Raw genomic sequence first — 20,116 nt, forward strand, 5'->3', positions numbered from 1 at the left:
TACAAAGTAAGGCAGAGGATGCCTGTGAGGAAGGCACTTTAAATTTTTTCTTTGTGGATTGTAACTAGATAGATTTTCCACCTTAAGATGTTGTGTTCCTGCCAGACCTGAGCTCTTCATCTCTACACCCTCAAGAAGTGTGTCCTATGTTCCTGCACTGGTTGTGCACATTCCTAAACTGGTTGTGCACATTTCTGCACTGGTTGTGCACATTCCTGCACTGGTTGTGGACGTTCCTGCACTGGTTGTGGACGTTCCTACACTGGTTGTGGACGTTCCTACACTGGTTGTGCACATTCCTGCACTGGTTGTGGACGTTCCTGCACTGGTTGTGGACGTTCCTGCACTGGTTGTGGACGTTCCTACACTGGTTGTGCTTGTTCCTGCACTGGTTGTGGACGTTCCTACACTGGTTGTGCTTGTTCCTGCACTGGTTGTGCTTGTTCCTGCACTGGTTGTGGACGTTCCTACACTGGTTGTGCTTGTTCCTGCACTGGTTGTGCACATTCCTGCACTGGTTGTGCACATTCCTACGCTGGTTGTGCTTGTTCCTACACTGGTTGTGCACATTCCTGCACTGGTTGTGCACATTCCTGCACTGGTTGTGCACATTCCTACGCTGGTTGTGCTTGTTCCTACACTGGTTGTGCACATTCCTGCACTGGTTGTGCACATTCCTACGCTGGTTGTGCTTGTTCCTACACTGGTTGTGGACGTTCCTGCACTGGTTGTGCTTGTTCCTGCACTGGTTGTGGACGTTCCTACACTGGTTGTGCTTGTTCCTGCACTGGTTGTGCACATTCCTGCACTGGTTGTGCACATTCCCTCACTGGTTGTGCACATTCCCTCACTGGTTGTGGATGTTCCTGCGCTGGTTGTGCACATTCCCTCACTGGTTGTGCACATTCCTGCGCTGGTTGTGCACATTCCCTCACTGGTTGTGCACATTCCCTCACTGGTTGTGCTTGTTCCTGCACTGGTTGTGCACATTCGTGCACTGGTTGTGCACATTCCCTCACTGGTTGTGCACATTCCTGTGCTGGTTGTGCACATTCCCTCACTGGTTGTGCACATTCCTACACTGGTTGTGCACATTCCTGCGCTGGTTGTGCACATTCCCTCACTGGTTGTGCACATTCCCACAATGGTTGTGCACATTCCTACACTGGTTGTGCACATTCCCACACTGGTTGTGCACATTCCCTCACTGGTTGTGCACATTCCTGCGCTGGTTGTGCACGTTCCCTCACTGGTTGTGCACATTCCCTCACTGGTTGTGCACATTCCCGCACTGGTTGTGCACATTCCCTCACTGGTTGTGCACATTCCCGCACTGGTTGTGCACATTCCCGCACTGGTTGTGCACATTCCCTCACTGGTTGTGCACATTCCTGCACTGGTTGTGCACATTCCCTCACTGGTTGTGCACATTCCCTCACTGGTTGTGCACATTCCCTCACTGGTTGTGCACATTCCCTCACTGGTTGTGCACATTCCTGTGCTGGTTGTGCACATTCCCTCACTGGTTGTGCACGTTCCCTCACTGGTTGTGCACATTCCTGCGCTGGTTGTGCACGTTCCCTCACTGGTTGTGCACATTCCCTCACTGGTTGTGCACATTCCCTCACTGGTTGTGCACATTCCTGTGCTGGTTGTGCACATTCCCTCACTGGTTGTGCACGTTCCCTCACTGGTTGTGCACATTCCTGCACTGGTTGTGTTTGTTCCTGCACTGGGTGTGTATGTTCCTACACCAGATGTGTACATTCCTATGCATAGTAGCCTTACAGACCTCAGGCACTGCACATCAGACCTTCCAAGCAGGATATCCACTTTCTCAGACTTTCTTTGCTCTCTGCTTTGTTTCTTATAGCAGATTCATTCCCCATGAAGATCTTCAATCATTGCTGGGTTTGGTGTCTTCTTAGTTATCTACTTTCTTCCTGTTTTGACTTATATTCTCTTTATTTTGCATTACAAATGCTTTGCACGGGGATATTAATTAGCCTGGGCATAGGGCCTGGATCTTCTCCTTTTGGGTTCTGTGCCTGGAGGCTGAGGCTTCTCCATCCCTCTGGTGACTGTGACAGGACAAACACTGGAGCACTGAGTAATGGTTGCTGCTGGTGAGAAAATGAGACAGCACTGTGTGTGCCTGTGATAAGAGCTAGCTCTGTAGTTTTTCTTCAGTGGCAGGCTTTTGTAAACCCTGTTGAAGTTTATTTAATGACAAAGGCTTTAAAAGGCCTGACTTGGGTGAAGTTCACTGTGCACTTACGCAATATGCTAGTAAAATCAGATATTTAACCAACTTCTCTGTGGGGAGTGTATCTGAGTACACTTTCCTTGGTTTATCACAGGGGTTATAATTATCTTTTGTGACTTCTCATTAGCTTAAACCCATCATTTCCTAACGGTGATAGAGATTTGAACAGAAACTTCTCTTTCCAGTGTTGAGATTTGGCATGCATCTGGAATGGTTTCGTCTATAAATAAAATCCTAATGGGATAATGGTTCTCTCTGCTGACTGCATTTCTCAGGTTGGTTATTTTCAAAGCAAAGCTCTTTGTTCAGATAGTTAAGGAGGACATTGTTAACAATGAAGGATCATTTTAAAAAATGCTTTATTTAAAATTCAGTTGCAAGGAAAGGCTGAGAGCCCTGGGGCTGTCGAGCCTGGAGAACAGCAGCCTGAGAGAGGGGATCTGGTCAATGCTCAGCAAGAGCTAAAAGATGGGGGGCAAGAGGCTGGGGCCAGACTCTTCTCAGTGGTGCCCAACAACAGAACAAGGGGCAATGGGCACAAACTGGAACTCAGGAGGTTCTGTCTGAAGAGAAGAAACTTCTTTGGTGTGATGGTGCTGGAGTCCTGGAGCAGGTTGCCCAGAGAGGTTGTGGAATCTGCTCTGGAGAGCTTCCAAACCTTGTGGCCATCGTGATCCTGGGCAAGCTGCTCTGGGTGCCCCTGCTTTAGCAGTGGGGTTGGACTGGATGATCTCCTGAGGTCCATTCCAACCCCCACCATGCTGGGATTCTGGGATATTAATGAGAAGTTTTTTTATTTACTGTGGGAGTCACAGTGTGTAAGTCCCATGTACGGGATTTAGAGGATGAAAGGAGCAATTGTTTAGTGGGGGTTTAGAGGGTGGGGGCTTAGAGGTTGGGAGTGTGAGTGAGAGGAGTGGATGAGCCATTGACAAGTGGAATGATGAACACTGAGTGCTGCTCCCTGGTCTTCTCCAAGCCGTGAGTGGAATAGTTGACGGTGTCTAGCATTTGGTGTGACCTTCTTGGTGCTCCAGCAATCTGACCCACTAGCACGTGGTGGGTCCCAAGATGGAAAAAAGTCAGACTCATTCCCAGTCTTCCTGGAGGCAGAGTTACTGGGCAAGGCAGATCAGGCAGGAGCAGGAGTTTCCAGAAGAGGAACGAGTTTGCTCAGATGAGGCTTTGATCCTTTTCCCATCCATGACTCATTTCTCTATGGGCTCACTGGGAGCTCACCTTCCAGCAGAGCGCTCGTCAAATTTGACCTGAAGCTTCTGACATGGTTTTTTGAAGGAGAGGTGAGACTGCTCTCACTTTCCAGCACAGCAATCCCAAGTCATTGCTGTTATAAATTAAACTCATGCATCTCTCATGGACTTCTTTTCCGGGATGCCTTTGTTTTCTGCACTGACTTGGTTTTGGCGGTATGTTCCCATGCTGTGTAGTTACTCTGTGTGCTCCTTTCGATCAAGTAAAATGTTTGCTAAGGGCACAGTAATCCTTCCTCTTAAATTGGAGCTTTAATTCAGGGATATCAGAACAACCTGGAGAACTAGATCACAAAGAGTAAAGTTTGGTCTTCTGATGTGGTTTCTTCTGTAGATCAGATGATGGATGTCTCCTCTGTAATATTCACAGCCATGTTTTCAGAGCCTGTTTAATAAAGCAGTAATATGAACACTGTGGGGTTTAAAATAGCAAAATACTGGATTTGGTCATAGTATTGTTAGTAGTTTTTCTCTCATTGTGATTAAGGTGTGTTGGCTGTTGTCAGAATATGGTTCATTTGGGGGATTTTAATACTAGAACATTCCCAAGTGAACTGCTAACCCACTGCTGAGTGCAACACTTGAATGTGTGAGCAGTGGCAAGGACACAACTCATTGCTCACGGGTATGAGTGGTGCCCTGTGGACATAAGAGATCATAGAATTGTTTCGTTTGGAAAAGACCTCTGAGATCATTGAGATGAATCTGATTGGTCTCAGCTGGAGGTGTGAGAGACAACAGGACCTCAGATCCTTGTCTCAGAGGGCATTCATCACAAGCCTACGGGAGCTGCCTACAGGGGATAGGGATGATGGCAGGTCAATAGCCCAAGGGAGCTATAAGAAATCAAGCATCCCTATCTCCAGTACCAGCCAGGTCCTGGTCTGCATTTGATGATTAGGGGACTAGAACATCTCTCTTATGAAGACAGGCTGAAGGACTTGGGGCTTTTTAGCCTAAAGAGGACTGAGGGGGCATCTTACCAATGCTTATAAATACTTGAAAGGTGGGTGCCAGGAGGATGGGGATCAGTCAGTGGTGCCCAGTGACAGGACAAGAGATAATGGGCACAAACTGGAACACAGGAATTTCTATCTAAATATGAGGAGGAACTTCTTTACTTTGAGGGTGGTGGAGCACTGGAAAGGGCTACTCAGAGAGGTGGTAGAGTCTCCTTCTCTGGAGTCATTCAGTGCCCACCTGGACACTGTCCTGTGCAGCCTTCTGTGGGTGACCCTGCTTTAGCAAGGGTCTTGGACTAGATGACCTGCAGAGGTCCCTTCCAACCCCTAGCACTCTGTGATTCTGTGATTTTCACCTACTGCACATCTCCACTCTGGTCTCAGAGCAAATCCATCAGCCAGAATGTCCTGCTGCCTGGATGATTGTGGTCACCGCAAAGGTGATACTAACACTGAAATAATGTTTGTATTCTTTAAACCTGGCAGGTCTTTCAGCTGCATGGTCCCTAACATTTGGGTTAGGTAAGAAGCTCAGCTGTTAAAAAGTAAGGAATGAGGACGGGTGGACCCAGTGGACCAAGATCTCAGCTTGAGTAAGCAGATGGCACTGCTGGCTTGTGAGCGATGCCATTTGACGTGGTCTGAGGATCTGTCCCCATCAGTGGGTTTCTGCCCTGCAGAGCAGGGACTGTGTTTGTAGGTGACTTATGATGCCTTCAGATGCAGTGTTTACACTGGAAATACTTGACAGGGCCTTAAATAAGCAGTGCTACCAGGTGGGCTTTTAAGAAAGGCGGTATTTATAACAAGTGGAGTGGCCGGCTCTGAACTTAACTGCTTCATGCATTGCTGTGACTTGGTGTTTGCACCAAGTTTTCTCTTGGTCTTTTAGTGAAATAGAATAGTTGCCAACTGGGCAAATAAAGGCAGAACATCTTTGCATGGCTGGATCTTGCTGATGCTCAGCATCCCAACTCTGCCCTCTCTGTCACAGAATCACCAAATGGTAGGGGTTGGAAGCGACCTCTGGTATCATCAAGTCCAACCCCTCTGCTATAAGGCAGGCTCACACAGGAACTGTGCACCTATGGGACTGAGTTAGGTTCCCCAGCCCTGGGTGTCCATCCAGGGTACAGCGTTGGGCTGCAGGGTGTTAATTTGTAGTGAGTCTTTTCAGGACCTCACTCCAATCAGGCACTGAGGCATTGAGCACTGTGTGGTTTTGTTTCTCATTCACTCCCACGTTCAGAGCCACAGCTCCAGGCCAGCATCGGTCTCCTCCTTTTGGAGGTCAGGTTTCTAGAGGCTGGGTGGACACAGGGAATTAAGAGGTGCACTGCATTTCCATGCCATGTAATGTGTGCACACCCTTGCTTCCCACCCTTCCCAGCATCACTCACTAAAGCTCATGTAAATGTGTATTAATCCCTGGAGGTGGACTCTGAGATCATGCTCCAAGAGGAGAACTTCCCGGATGTCTGAAGAGCTTTGTAAGGCACATGTGGGTCATTTGTACAGGAGGAGAGGAATTCCACCCCCACCATGTGACAATGGATGTAAAAATGCTGAATGTGGTTTGGCACAGGACCTCAGCAAGCCCAACACATACATCATGGACACGTTGTGCAGCCTCCACAGCCTGTTGGGATGTGGCAAGGGCTCTACACCAGAGTCCTCATATGGAGGGTTGATGAAAACATTGATGTTCAGATACCATGAGGTGTTTTACCAGGACCTGTAGCTGAGGCTGGAAGGATGCTGGCAGTTCCCTTAACACCATCCTCTGTATGCGGGGTTGTGTGTTGAAAAAAAGGTAAAAAAGCTTCCTGACTTGGGTCAGGAATCAGTGTGGGTGGCAGGAGTAGGGCAGGGATTGTCCTCTACTTGGCACTGGTGAGGCTGCACCTCCAATACTGGGTTCAGTTTTGGACCCCTTACTTCAAGAAGGACATTGAAGGATGTAACAGGTCCAAAGAAAGGCAATAAAGCTGGTGAAGGGTCTGGAGAAAAGATCTGGTGAAGAGCAGCTGAGGGAACTGGGGTTATTTAGCCTGTAGAAAAGGAGGCTGAGGGAAGACCTTCTGGCTCTCTATAACTCCCTGAAAGGAGGTTGGAGCCAGGTGGGACTTGGTCTCTTTTCCTTAGGAACAAGCAACAGGACAACAGGAAATGGCTTTAAGTTGCACCAGGGGAAGTTTAGGTTGGACATGAGGAAAAATTTCTTCATGGAAAGAGTTGTCGAGCCCTGGAACAGGCTGCCCAGGGCAGTGGTGGAGTTACCATCCCTGGGGGGGTTTAAAAGCCGTGGAGGTGTGGTCCTGAGGCATGTGATTTAGTGGTGAACTTGGTAGTGCTGGGTTAACAGTTGGACTTGATGATCTTAAAGGTCTCTTCCAACTGAAATGATTCTGTAAGTGAAGACTAAAGTCACTGTTCAGCATCTCCTTGCACAGTGTCTCACAGCAATGAGAAAATGCTGCTGGTGTTCAGATCACTCTTTCCAGCCTGTTTTTCCATGAGTTGCAGGGAGATTTCTCTTACAAGTAGCCCTGTTAACTCCAGTGCATAAACTGTGTCTCTTCTCATGCACATGGGTTTGCAGGCTTAAAATCCTTTGTAAACCTTAATAGATAACACGTTCAGCAAGCTCATCATGCTTGAGCTGTGACACTAAGGAGTCATTCTACCTCTATAAAACTCGTGGAGAGATTTTAAGGTGGGCCAAAATACATCTCAGAGATCGGCTGCTTAATTAACAAGGCCTCCCAGCAACAGGGTTGCAAAACAAACTCCACTGCTGGCCCTGTGCCTTTTTCCACTTCACTGCTTCTGCTGCCCAGATGTCTCAGCCTGCCACACCACAGAGCTTTGACTGCACTTTAATAGCTGCTGTTCTTCAAGTAATTTTTATTACTGTGACAGCGACTTTATAAATGTCCTTTGCTCTCCTGATGATACAGACTCAATATATTAACAGTACCTTTTCTCCTTCTATTTTCCCCTTTATTAGCATCACCTTTTCCTCTTCTATTTTCCCCGTTTTATTAGCAGCACCTTTTTCTCTTCTATTTTTCCTCTTATTAACAGCAACTTTTTCTCTTCTTTTTTTTTTTCCTTCCAGGAGCAAATTCATCCCTCGTTGCTGATTTCATGCCTACATCATCATGGAACATCTCAAGTGAATTAGATAAAGGTAAGTGGACATGAAATAAAATATAAAGAAGTGAAATCAGATTTAAAAATCTCAGTTCTTCTTCTTGACTTATCCATATCAGCAAGCAAAGAGGTGAGGTGGGCATTGACGAGAATCCTTGTGATTATTTAGCATTTAAATCCATGCAGTTTGGTGATTTCTGGAGAATGCTGCTCTCATTTTTGTACCAGTAAAATGTTCCATGTGGTAAAAAAAAAATATTTCAAGATGTGAGTTCTGTTGGTTTATGAACTGCTTGATATTTTGTCTGGTGGATCTTGGGATTTGAACTCAGACTTAACAAGCATCAGGTGGTCAGTTTGCCTCAATGTGTTTTATTATGAAATGTTGAGGCTTTCAATTAACAGAGGGGGAAAATCCATTTGCAGGTGGTGATTATGTGTGTGTTGGAGCTCTCCAAAGGGTGTCTATTGGGAAAAGCAGAGTGATTTCTCGTTCCCCTTCCTTTGGTAAATTAGGCACCACCAATTACTTAAGCCAAATGGCTGAGCTTCCTCTAGCCGTCTCTGCAAGGCAATGGCCTACAGCTCCTGGTCAGTCTGGCCTTTGAAATACGCTTCTAAGGTAACATTTGTGGGGAAGGATGCAAATCATCGTGGTGTGACATGACAAATCTCGTGGGGAGATTGACATTAGGTATTAGGAAGAAATTCTTCACTGTGAGGGTGGTGAGGCAGTGCAACAGGTTGCCTAGAGAAGCTGTGGATACCCCTCCCTGGAAGTGTTCAAGTCCAGGCTGGATGAGGCCATGAGCAACCTGCTCTAGTGGAAGGTGTCCTTGCCTATTGTAGGGGTGTTGGAACAGGATGATCTTTAAGGTCCTTTCCAACCCAAAACATTCTATGATTCTATGGCTGTGCTGTCAGCCACCCCAACTGTGCAATTTGTCAACCACTCTTCTGATTCGTCTCTAACTTTGCCAACCATTAGCTGTTTAGGCTGAAGTTTCCCATAGTGATGTTCCACCACAGATGGTTTTCCCACATCGTTGTCTGTTTTGTGAATGTCTTTTTATGAACATGTGTTCATAATGTTTTATGTGTATGCATAAATATGTTCTCTGTGCTTAAATATGACAAGAATATGTAGTTCTGAGTACTTTAAGGCAAGGTTGACTCTTTCACATCTGTCTTCCCATCAGGGAGGGAGCAGGAGTTTCTGTGATCCAAGACATACTGGAGAAGATGAAAATTGAAGGGCTTGTGCTTGCTGGTGGGAAAGGGAAAAGCATGTTGTCATTCAGCAGAGAATTCCCAGTTCACAGCAAACTGCTGAAAGAAGGTGTTGACAGAATGTCCTATCCCACTGCAGGGATCCAGGTGGCCATGGCAGGTCCACAGGTCTGGGCTGTGCTCAGGGAACATCCCAGAGCTGTGAAGAAGTGAGTGGTGGTTCCCTCAAACAGGATATCTGCCCATTTCTTTACTTGTTTGACAGTTTGTGTAGTTTTTTAAAAAGTAAGAAATAAATAAGCGGCCTAGAAAAGGCAAGCTGAGGCCACAAAGCCAGAACACTTAGAAGTTAGGAAATGCCAGAGACAAGGCAATTGGACAGCCTTCATTCAAGCCTCTTCCAATATCCTTGGCAGGCAACCTTGAGTAACTACAGGGTTGGTTTTTCTCTAGCAACCCACCCCAGAATCACAGTAGAAGATAGGTTCACACTTTCTTGAAGTGGTAGAAATACCTTTTGCAGGTCAGTAGTGATATATTCTTTGTTCTCCACTGTAAGCCCAAGAGTACAATTGGTGCAGTGTCCACAGATGGTCACATGTTGGAGAGAAAGCTGTGTGCCTCCAACCAAAACCTAGATAGAGGGACAGGTGCAGAACAGATCTTGAAGAGAACGTGTTTGTAGAATCATAGAATTGTTTAGATGGGAAAAGACCTTTAAGATCATCAAGTCCAACTGTTAACCCAGCGCTGCCAGGTCACCACTAAACCATGTCCCTCAGCGCCACATCTACATGGCTTTCAAATTGCGCCAGGGACTCCACCACTGCCCTGGGCAGCCTGTTCCAGGACTTGACAACTCTTTCCATGAAGGCATTTTTCCTCATGTCCAATCCAAACTTCCCCTTAAGGCCATTTCCTCTGATCCTATTGCTTATTCTTTGAGCAAAGAGACTGACAGCCACCTGGCTCCAGGCTCCTTTCAGGGAGCTGTAGAAAGCCAGAGGATCTCCCCTCAGCTTCCTTGTCTCCAGGCTGAACAACCCCAGTTCTCTCAGCTGCTCCTCACAACACTTATGCTCTAAACCTTTCACCAGCCTCCTTGCGCTTCTTTATTGTAAATTGTATCTGACCTGTGCTGAAAAATAGCCTCCAGTAACCTTTTTGTTGTTATTCCTTATGGGAGGTTTTGTGTAGATCCTGTGGTTTCCTGCAACCAGGGTGATTTTAAACCCATATTTTGGTTAAGTTTTTTCTCAGCTGATAGATGACATGCTCCTATTTTTTAATTTTTTTTTTTTGGGGGGGTACCATGTGCCTCAGATGGGCACTCTCCAGCATCTGGGTTTGACTGACATAGCTAGGGAACAGAGAAAGGTGCCTGGTGCCAGCATGGACTCCCTGTCTCCTTTGGCATCTACTTTCTTCAAAATACTCTGCACGCCTAGTTGTATCATCCAGAGTTCAGATGTCCCACCCTGGCTGCTGCTGTGTCAGAGAGCAGCAGCTCCAGAGCTAGTTGAGGTAAAACTCAGTGTGACTGCCACCATCCTGGCCGTTGACTCATCTTGTTCCTTCAAGCTAAACTCACACTTTTCTGTGCCAGCGCTTGAGCCTGTCCTCTGCATTAGTCATTAAACCCTTTTCCATGTTATTTCCATGGCACCTGTTCCTGACCTAAATTGTCAGAAACAGGTAAAATGAAGTTAAAGACTTCTAATCCACCTGGAATGTGGCAATTACCACTGATTGGGCTCCATCCTGCATTCCTGGGGGATTACCAGGCCCTTAGCTGGGGCTGAATTAGCATTTAGACTGCTGTGAGCTTGCACACCTCAAGACGGATTTACATATGTGATTAAAATGTGCTTGCTGCCCAAAAAGCTTAGTCAGAAGGGTGGATTCTCCCCGTGTGCCTAGAGCAAAGGAAGGCACACACGTTTTGTCTTGTCTAGGAGAGAAGCAGGGGCTTTAATGTGGGAGCTGCTGGTTCTACTGAAGGTCTTTGGAACTCGCCCTTCTATAAATCCAAATACACTGCAGCTCACACTGACTGGGGGAGTTGAAACCTCAAAGGAGAAAATTAGGCTTGCACTTAGTTTCCATTTCTTTTGCAAACAAGCATTGCAAGAAATCAACATCCACATGTCTTTGCTGCAGTCAGCCATGAGGTCATGCAGGCGTCCCAGTAAAACTCATTTTAAAGCTTATTAAGTTCACCACATGAAAGTGGTTTCCAGCCAAATTTACCGATTAAATGGCTGTTCCCTTTAAGTGGCTCCAACTCTTACCTGCTGCCTTTTGGAAATGAACATCTCTTCCTCCACTGTGTCTCCTGAGTTTGGGAAGGAGGAACAGCTCCTACCATACTCTGCATTTTGAAATAATTACTTAATAGGGTGCTTTGTCTAGCTTGGAGACTTCTACAGCCACTATCTTACAACTGAGCCCTATTCCGGTTTCAATTTCTATTAAATAAGCTAAATCGACAGCATTAAACAGTTGCCTGTTTATTCTTTTTAACAGGAAATGAATTTAAAAGAGACGCAGCCACCCGTGAAGAGCTGTTGAAAGCAACGATTGATGGGAGGGAAGAGGTGGTTTCTCACCAAAACCTTAAAAAAACAAACAAACTCTGCGTAAAAAATAAAAAATAATCACTTCTAAAACAGGGGAGATTAGCTAGGAGCGTTTTGCTCTCTTTCCTGACTGGTAAGTCATGGTGTGCAGAGGGAATTCCGTGAGGGGAAAAGAGAAATGAAAATGTGATCCAAGAAATACTTAATAACATGAAAAGAAATAGGTGAACTTTAGGGGAAAATGGGGATCTGGAGGTAGGAAAAGGTCCATCTCAGGGGGTCCGTGGCAGGCTGTGAAGCCTTTCACCTCCATGTTGGTGGTTGAGATTTCCCTCAGGTTGATGGAGCTTTGTGCGTGGGAGATGTCCAGTGAGGACCATAGCTCATCGCTTCATGAGGCTCAGAGAAGTTCCTGTCCTTGAGAGCTCCCACATGGCCCTGTTGCACCAGGCTCTGTAGCCACTCCTGACACTCACCCTGGCGTGGCCATTTGCTCACGGTGGCTCAAAGCAATTTCCTAACCCAGAAACTGATTGATGTTGGCAGCGGCATTCGGTGACACCTTAGGCAAGACAGAAAAGCCAGATGAGACCAGGAGTAGGTGGAATTCGTGAGGGTGCTCTGCCCTGGTGCTGCCTTTTAGGGTCCATGCTTCATTCTTTAGTGTGACTCTTTTTGTGGTGCACCAGGACATGAGGGATCAAGGCACATTCCCCCATGTTTTTCTTCTTGTTGTTTAAGGCACAGAATCATAAAATCATTTTGGTTGGAAAAGACTTCTAAGGTCAAGCCTGACTGTTGTCCTGACACCACCATTGCCAGTTAATCATGTCCCAAAGAGCCGTGTTTACATATTTTGAACACCTCCAGGGACAGTGACTCCACCACTCCCTGGGCAGCCTGTTCCAATGCCTGACCACTGTTTTTCTCTTTTTTCCTAATATCCAACCTAAAATTCCCCTGGTGCAACTTGAGGCTATTTCCTCTTGTTCTGTCACTTGGACTTGATGTTGGACTCAGAGTTGGACTTGATGATCTCCGGGGGTCCCTTCCAACCCCTAACATCCTGTGATCCTGCGATATCAAGGAGAAGACACCAGACCCTCTGGTTTCTCATTTCTCCTTGCCTGTGCATTGCTTCCCCTCTCTTCTCTTACACTATGGGACAAATTCATGCTCCAGCTCTTTCTCTGAGGAGCTTTTGATTGACCATGAGCTCTTCTTTTCCCTGATCCTTATTTAAAAAGGTGAAGAGCCCTTCACTCAGCTGCTTCTGTTGCCCAAAACTGCCTGAGGAAGGGAGGGCTTTTCCTTCTGTCAGACCTTGTTTTATTTACAAAGAAATAGATAGGCCTGAATTTGCCTGAGAGCCTATTTGCATCTGGTACAGTGGAGGAATTGTTTGGGAACTCTTCATCCTTAGGCAAAGATAATATTGGAGTTTGCCAAGAAAGAGTCAGCTTTGAAATATTGTTTTCTTTTAACTGTGAGTAGAATTTAGCCTCAGTGGACGTTCATTGAACAGGATTCTCTAAGGGACTGATAAAAGAATCTTGCTATCACTGTGGCTTCCCCTGATCAGGTCCTCCCAGTCCCCACCATGGCCACCTGCAGCTTCCTCAGGAGTGTGTTTCATCGTGGCAGCTCCCTGACTATGCACAAGGACATGTCCTGGCTGTGGCTGAGCCAGAGCTCAGGACAGCAGTGCAGGGGTGCAGCATGTTATCTCATTGCTGTTCCAACCTGCTCCCAGGAGCTCTTCGCTTGGCCCTTCAGTTTCCAAAGAAAACCTATTAACGTGAGGTTTTGCAGATACTATTTGCCTTTCCCTTTCCATGGCTTATCTGCTTTGGCAAGCAAGTATAAAGCCTTAGAATCATTCAGGGAACCATTTCCAGATATGCACAATCGCAGGCCTGGGCTTCGAGCTTCCCACCGCTCACAGACTCTTTGTGTGGCACAGACCTTGCAGTCACCGCCGCAGCAGCGCTGTGCAGTGCTCCAGGAGTTACACAGAAAGCCAAATTCCCTGGAGAGCTTGGCAGCAAGAGCCAGGATTTCACAAAATGCACCCCAAATCACTCAGTGGTTTAAGGTTAAACTGGGATTTAGCCTTAAAAGGCAGATCAATCCAAGGATACCTGGGGATCCAAAGCAGAAAATAACTATGGAAGGCCAAAAAGAGTGGATTGAAGCTTGAGGAGGGAAAATTTACACTAGACATGAGAACAGAAATTCTTTACAGTGAGAGTGGTGAGACACTGGAACAGGTTGCCCAGGGAGCTTGTGGATGCCCCCTCCCTGAAGGTGTTCAAGGCTAGGTTGGATGAGGCCTTGAGCAGCCTGATCTAGTGGAAGGTCCATGGTCTAGTCCCTGCCCATGGTAGGGGGGTCGGAACAGGATGATCTTTAAGGTCTCTTCCAACCCAAACCATTCAATGTTTCTATGATTCTATGAGAACAGGGGATGGGTGAGCTGCAGTATTTGCTCCACTACCCTGTGAGAGGGATGATGTCCTTAGCTTCATGGAGATCATTGTGTAGGCAGAACATCCCTTGGCAGGGTGAGCAGCACAGCAGCTACAGCAATAGGAGGCCATGGAGCACAGGAAGGGCTGCAGAACATCCTGGTGGGTATATACTGCTGATCGTCCCTTTGGGTCTGGGAGTTTCCTGAGGGGAGAAGAAAGCCTTTCCATCCTTAGAGACAAATCCAGGCTAAAGCTGTGGCCTTGGAAGGTCTTCCCAGGCAGGGATATGACTTGGCTATGAGTTCTTAGAGGGAAAATCTTTCTGATGTCTCAGGGACAACTTGACTCTTAGGCAAAGTACATCTTAAAAAATATAAACAAAACCAAACGTGGAGAAAACCAGGTGGATGGAGGCTTCCTAACTCGAGCCCCAGTTCTTTAGAGATTTCCAGATTTTCCTTTGAAATCACGGGATGTGAATTTGATACACGTGGTGAAAGGGGAAGAATTACAGCTTTCACATTCATGCACAATTTACCTTTTTTATTTTCCTTTATTATCTGGGGGATATTTGGTAACTCAAGTTCCCCTGATGGGGGCTCAGGATCCTGATTCTATTTGTGGGGTCCAGTTTAGTAGCGAGGCAGTAAATTACCACGACTTTGTTTGAAAATTTTTTTAGCCACAGTACATTAGCTCCTTTTGTTTGCTTTTCCACTGACAGAGTGTAGGTTTTTATTTGAGAATTTGTGTTTCTTGAATGTCTCATTTATAAATAATACAGGGTGTGAAATTTGAAGGTCACAGAATACAACCTGGAAGAGAAACCACCCTGAGTAACATTTGGGCTTTCGTGGAAAAAAAAAATCCTTCACAAAATGGATTTTTTTTTTTTTTCACTACTTGGATTTTTTTTTTTTATATAACCTCAGTGAATATCTGCCCATTATACATAAGGTAACTATATATAATAACCTTTTCCTGGCTCATCCAGCTATCTTTGTTTATTTGAAAGATTGATAGATCAGAGGGTCAAGGGACGTGTTTTATTGTAAGTTTCTGTTCCAAATTTCCTGACATTTTTGGTTTGGAAAAAAAAAGAAAATAAAAAAAGTCCCTTAAAAGGCACAGAAAAGGCTAATAAGAACCAGATCCTAAAGTGATGCTATGTCAAAATGTCAGAAGTAACAGCTTTTCTTTGACTCTGCAGCATTAATCTTAAGGCACATACCTTTCTATACATCCTTCCTTTAATGGCTTGAGTTTTTGGACGTGGCTCTTTACTGCAGAGCAGCTTCTAAAGTGACAACAAAATCCCTTGATGGTTTTCAGTAGTTGGGTTTATAGCTGGATATGGACATTTGTTTACCTATTCCAAATTGCCGCTTTTTTTTTTCTGTGATAAAATTTAGAGGCTTCCTACTTGTGCTATAAAACTGGTTCCTGAGTAAAGAAAAGCTTCATTTCCCCTTGCCAGATTAGAGTGTCAAAGCTGTCACTGAGACAGCTGTCCTGAAACCTGGAAGTTGACTCAGCAAAGGAGAGGCAGGTGTGGACCGTCAGATGCCTGTTAAGAATTCACATGGCCATGGAGGGCAGCCACTTGTCCAGTTCCTGGCTAAAAGCAGAGCGGGTCAGGTCCTCAGCCCCAGATTTTAAGTCCATGAGCCTCGAGCCTCTGTGCTCTGGTTTTCCCCACAAGCCTTCCCTTCCCTGTGGCCCAGGGCAGTCTCTAAGCTGTTAATTGTCCAAGAGCAGCAATTAATTATGTGAATCCCAAATGCAGTGAGTCTCGCCCATGGACATCTGAAAAGCAGTAAAGCCTTGGGCAGTGGTCAGCCTGCCTCAGCTCAGTAAATTACCCTTGGGTGGGACTAAACCCTCTAGATAGTATCTGGGAGGAGAAAGCCCAACACAGAGCTACAGATGGATCCCAAACTTGTTTGGAAATAAACTGGGCAAGCAAAGGCAGAAGAGCATTTCCTTTTGTCCCAAGACAGTTGGCACTGAGTATTTCCACTTGATTATCTGGACTTCTTCAACTCTGATAATCTTCAGCTCTGATATTCTTCATCTTTGGGTTGCCAAATCATGGGTTGAGTATGGTATCCTTTTTCTCTGTTGTTCCTCTACTTTTGTTTAAAATAAGTAACATTTCAGCCTGGAGTCTTCCTTTTTGCCCCTTTTGATAACAAGAGTCTGTTGATTGGACCTGCTGGGAGTTGTCTTTGTGAATTCTGGGCACATCAAGCAAGCAATAGTTAATCCTTTATCCAACTGAGAAGTGCCCTGTCTATGGCCACACTTCAGCCAAAAATCCTACTGGTTCCTTCTTGAGGTTAAAACTCAAGTTGATGGAACACATGGAACACTCAACAAGCCACTCCAGCATCTTCAGGCTGGGTGGGCTCCATGTTGTTGACTTTTTCCAAAGAGAACAATTCCACGTAGAAAACATCCAACAATCTGAGCTCAGTGGTGGTGCCAATACATGCAAGTACAGGGCACGTCCAAGTATAGCATCAGACTGGGCTAATCCAAAGCTCTGAAATGAGTGAAAACAAAGTGGTTGAATCATCATCCCTGGAGGTATTTACAAGATGTCTAGATGTGGTGTTGAGGCACATAGTTTAGCATCAGACTTGGTAGTGCTGGGTTCATGGTTGGAATCTTATCCAGACTAAACAATTCTATGATTCTATGAAAATGCATCTTTCTGGGCTAGTGCCTTAAATCAGACTCTGTCCGACCTTCTGATGTGCCTCCCAGGCTCTTTTCCTCGACAAAGGTCATCAATTTTTTGGGTTAATCACTAAAATAAATCTATCTTGCGGTCACTCTCCAGGACAGTTTTTGCCTTTCTCTTTGACAGTATATGACAAAGAACCAATGAAGCTGCTAAACCTTTTGGTGCCAAAAGATAAATGCAGTAAGCAGCCTGCAAGACTGGTGTCCCAGCTGCCTTACTCCAGTCAGGTGAGGTTGTTGCTTTACATGCTGCAATGTAGGTTTGAACTTTCATATCCAGAATTAAACTTGATCTCCAGCAGCTGGAAATGGTGTCCCCACAGCTGTAGGTTTCCTTGAGAAAAGGTCTGGAGATGTTCCTTTTCAGAGAAGTGTGTTATTACACATCTAAAATGGGACATGGTTTGATGGCTGTGGTGGTGTTAGGACAAAGGTTGGACTCGCTCTTAGAGGTCTTTTCCTACCAAAATGATTCTATGATTCTATGAAGTTGAAGATATCCCTGCTTACTGCAGAGGAGTTGGACTAGGTGACCTTCACAGGTCCCTTCCAACCTAAACCATTCTGTGCTTCTATGTTTCTAAGGAACTTGGTACACCGAACTCTCTTGCACCTGGATTAGAGCTGTTCTCAGGCTTGTGATGGTTGGAATGGAGACTTTAACTTTAGCTTTTCTTTGACTATTCTGAAAGACCAGAAGGGCGTAAAGAAAAGGATAAACAAATCAACAATTCTTCTCATAAAATCAATGTTTCAGGGTTTAATCCTGCATCCCCATTGCATGTTAAACACCCAGTGAAACCAGAACCACACAACACACACAGTGCTTGGGGGAAAAAAGGTCTCTCTGTGGCCGGCAAAATCCTCCGTCAAGCAAAGAGGGTGTTACTGCTCTAAGATGTGTCTGTGGTAATTTAAGACAGAGTAACCATGTGGTCACAGAGGAGATTAACATTCCTTGGCCAGAGAGGACGAGCTTTTATTTTGAAAGCCACCTGGATTCTACTTAAAAGTAGTAGAATACTTCAGGATTTATTAGGACTGGGCAGGCTCCTATTTAACAATGTCAAGACAGAGCTGTGGAAACACAGACACACACACGCATACAGACACACAGACACACACACACGAAGGGTTTTCTTGCTACATTTCGTCCTTGCACAGCTGCTGCTATTCTGTAACATCAAACCAGCCAAAACGTTTGCCCATGAAGGGATACCTAATATTTGGATTTTATATGCAGTGTCTCCAATTTATGTGCTTAGAATCAAGAAGATGACTTATGATGTGTTGTGTTTGCCTTGGCAATGGCTCAAACCCAGAAATATATTTCAGACTTGGCTTTCCAGATATTATCTCAAGTCATTTAAAAGTTCATTATAGGGCACCCGCTAGTGCTGCTATAGTAAAGGGGCTGTCAGCATTTTTCAAGGGTTTATAACTCAGCCATTAAAGAAAAAAAATCTCTGTGGGCTGAAACTTGGCATTCAGGGTCTAAGCCTAGCAGTAAATTGTTTTTACAAATTAAAAAAAAATCAGTTTGACTATTATTAAATTATAGGTGGGCTAAATTTTATTTATAACCTTTTTTTTCAGTCCGTTCTCCTCCTCCTTCTTTAAATGAAAACGTTTCCAAACTGGTTTTTAGAGGGTGCTACTCTGAAATACGAACTAGCTTTTGTTACATCCTTGAAACCCTGAGATTTCACTTCAAATACCGCAACGGCTCTGATCCCAGTGTAGCACTTTTCACCTTCAAAGTGCTTTATGAGCATTATCTCATTAATGTACATAACAGCCTCCCCATGATGTAAGAGGGGTTATTATCCTCACTTTACAGCTGGAGAGATCCAACCAAAAGGTTTAAGGCTGTTTTGAAAAGGACTTAGTTGCACAAATCCCGTGTGAGCTTTGATTGGCTTTGGGTGTCTACTTCCCTTTGGCTCTTCTAAAAAAATCACAACTGAAGTGATTCACCCAAGACTGCTCAGAGCCAGGATTAAAACTCAGACTTTCCTATGGCCAGTGCCACTAGTTGGGTGTATTCTCAGAAGTGCAATGATTTGTGCAGAAGACTCATGGTGTTTCTACCAAGTTATTCTTTAGGTCAGAGGGAGTCAACTCTGGGCATCAAGGAACTGCTGGGGAGAGTCCAGAGGAAGCTACAAAGATTCTGAGGGGCCTGGAGCATCATTGTGAGGAGACCTGGGGCTGTTGAGCCTGGAGAAGAGCAGCCTGAGAGAGGGGATCTCATTCACGCTTAGGAATTGCTAAAGGGTGTCAGGAGGATGGGGCCAGACTTTTCTCAGTGGTGCCCAGTGATAGGACAAGAGGCAACAGACACACAGGATGTTCCACCTAAACATAAGGAGGAACTTGTTAGGGTGCTGGAGCCCTGGAGCAGGTTGCCCAGAGAGGTTGTGGAGTCTCCTCCTCTGGAGAGCTTCCGAACTCACCTGGCCATTGTGATGCTGGGCAAGCTGATGTGGGTGTCTGTGCTTTAGCAGGGGGATTGGACTGGATGATCTCTCGAGGTCCCTTCCAACCCCCACGATGCCAGGCTTCTGTGATCTGAGGAGCTCCTTGACAACAGAGACTGTCAAATGAAACATGGTAAAACATGGTGTTCACTAAGACCACAGCCATGCAGCATCCTGGCTCCATTGTGTTTGCAAGCAGCGAGTCTGTTCCACTTCATCAGCTCTGTTCTGCTCCTGCTGAAAGCACAAAAGGAGGATTTACCCCCATATTTCTTGGCCTTTGGTCCCAGAGACATTAGTGGTGATGGCTGTTGAGGGGTGACCTGTACAGAAAGCTGGCTGCAGGCAGGATCTGTTTTACATGTGTCCTCTGATGGTGGCAGTAGCTCTGGAGATTTGATGGGCTTTGGTAGGTGAGAGTCAGACACAAGAATTAAAAATAAAATTGGGTGTTTCTTTGCCCCTCTAGGGCAGCAGTGGATGATTTGTGCATGCCAGGGGAGCAATCCTCATAATTTTGTATGGTTCAGTAACAGTCCAAGGATTTTTGGAAGCACTGTTAGACCTTCAGCTCATTCTCAATTCCAGAACTGCTTTATCTGTGAGAAGTGTCTTCTCATGAAGCTTCCAATTGCTTGAAACCTGCCCTGTTTAAATCTCATCTCAGATTATCTGCTTGATCTAATTTATGGTTTGGATGCAACATTTATGGGCATGAGGACTAAGCTAAGCTGAATTTAGCAGATGCATTTTGTTTTCGTGTCTCTGTAGTAGTTCTTGGAGGAAGGTGGAGAATGCTTAAAGGAGGCAGAAGCTCCTGACTCTAAGAGGAGTTTGTGAAATCCTCTGAGAGGATTTCTCTTTCTGCCTGTAGAGTAATTGCACCATAGCTCTTGAACTGCAACCATACTTTCTCATTGATTTACTGCTGCTACTGATAACTTAAAATCCTT

At 45.5% G+C, this 20,116-nt stretch overlaps 1 protein-coding gene across 1 annotated transcript in view; it reads left to right on the forward strand.

The window, feature by feature from the left end:
- Nucleotides 1-20,116, forward strand: part of ROR1 (receptor tyrosine kinase like orphan receptor 1) — a 216,289-nt gene that overhangs the window by 140,388 nt on the left and 55,785 nt on the right. The window contains exon 2 of the mRNA XM_054384153.1: nt 7,621-7,692. Within this exon, the coding sequence (XP_054240128.1) occupies nt 7,621-7,692 (72 nt within the window). The remainder of the gene's footprint in view (nt 1-7,620; nt 7,693-20,116) is intronic.

The sequence above is a fragment of the Indicator indicator genome, chromosome 10, assembly GCF_027791375.1.
Source record: "Indicator indicator isolate 239-I01 chromosome 10, UM_Iind_1.1, whole genome shotgun sequence".
Lineage (NCBI taxonomy): Eukaryota > Metazoa > Chordata > Aves > Piciformes > Indicatoridae > Indicator > Indicator indicator.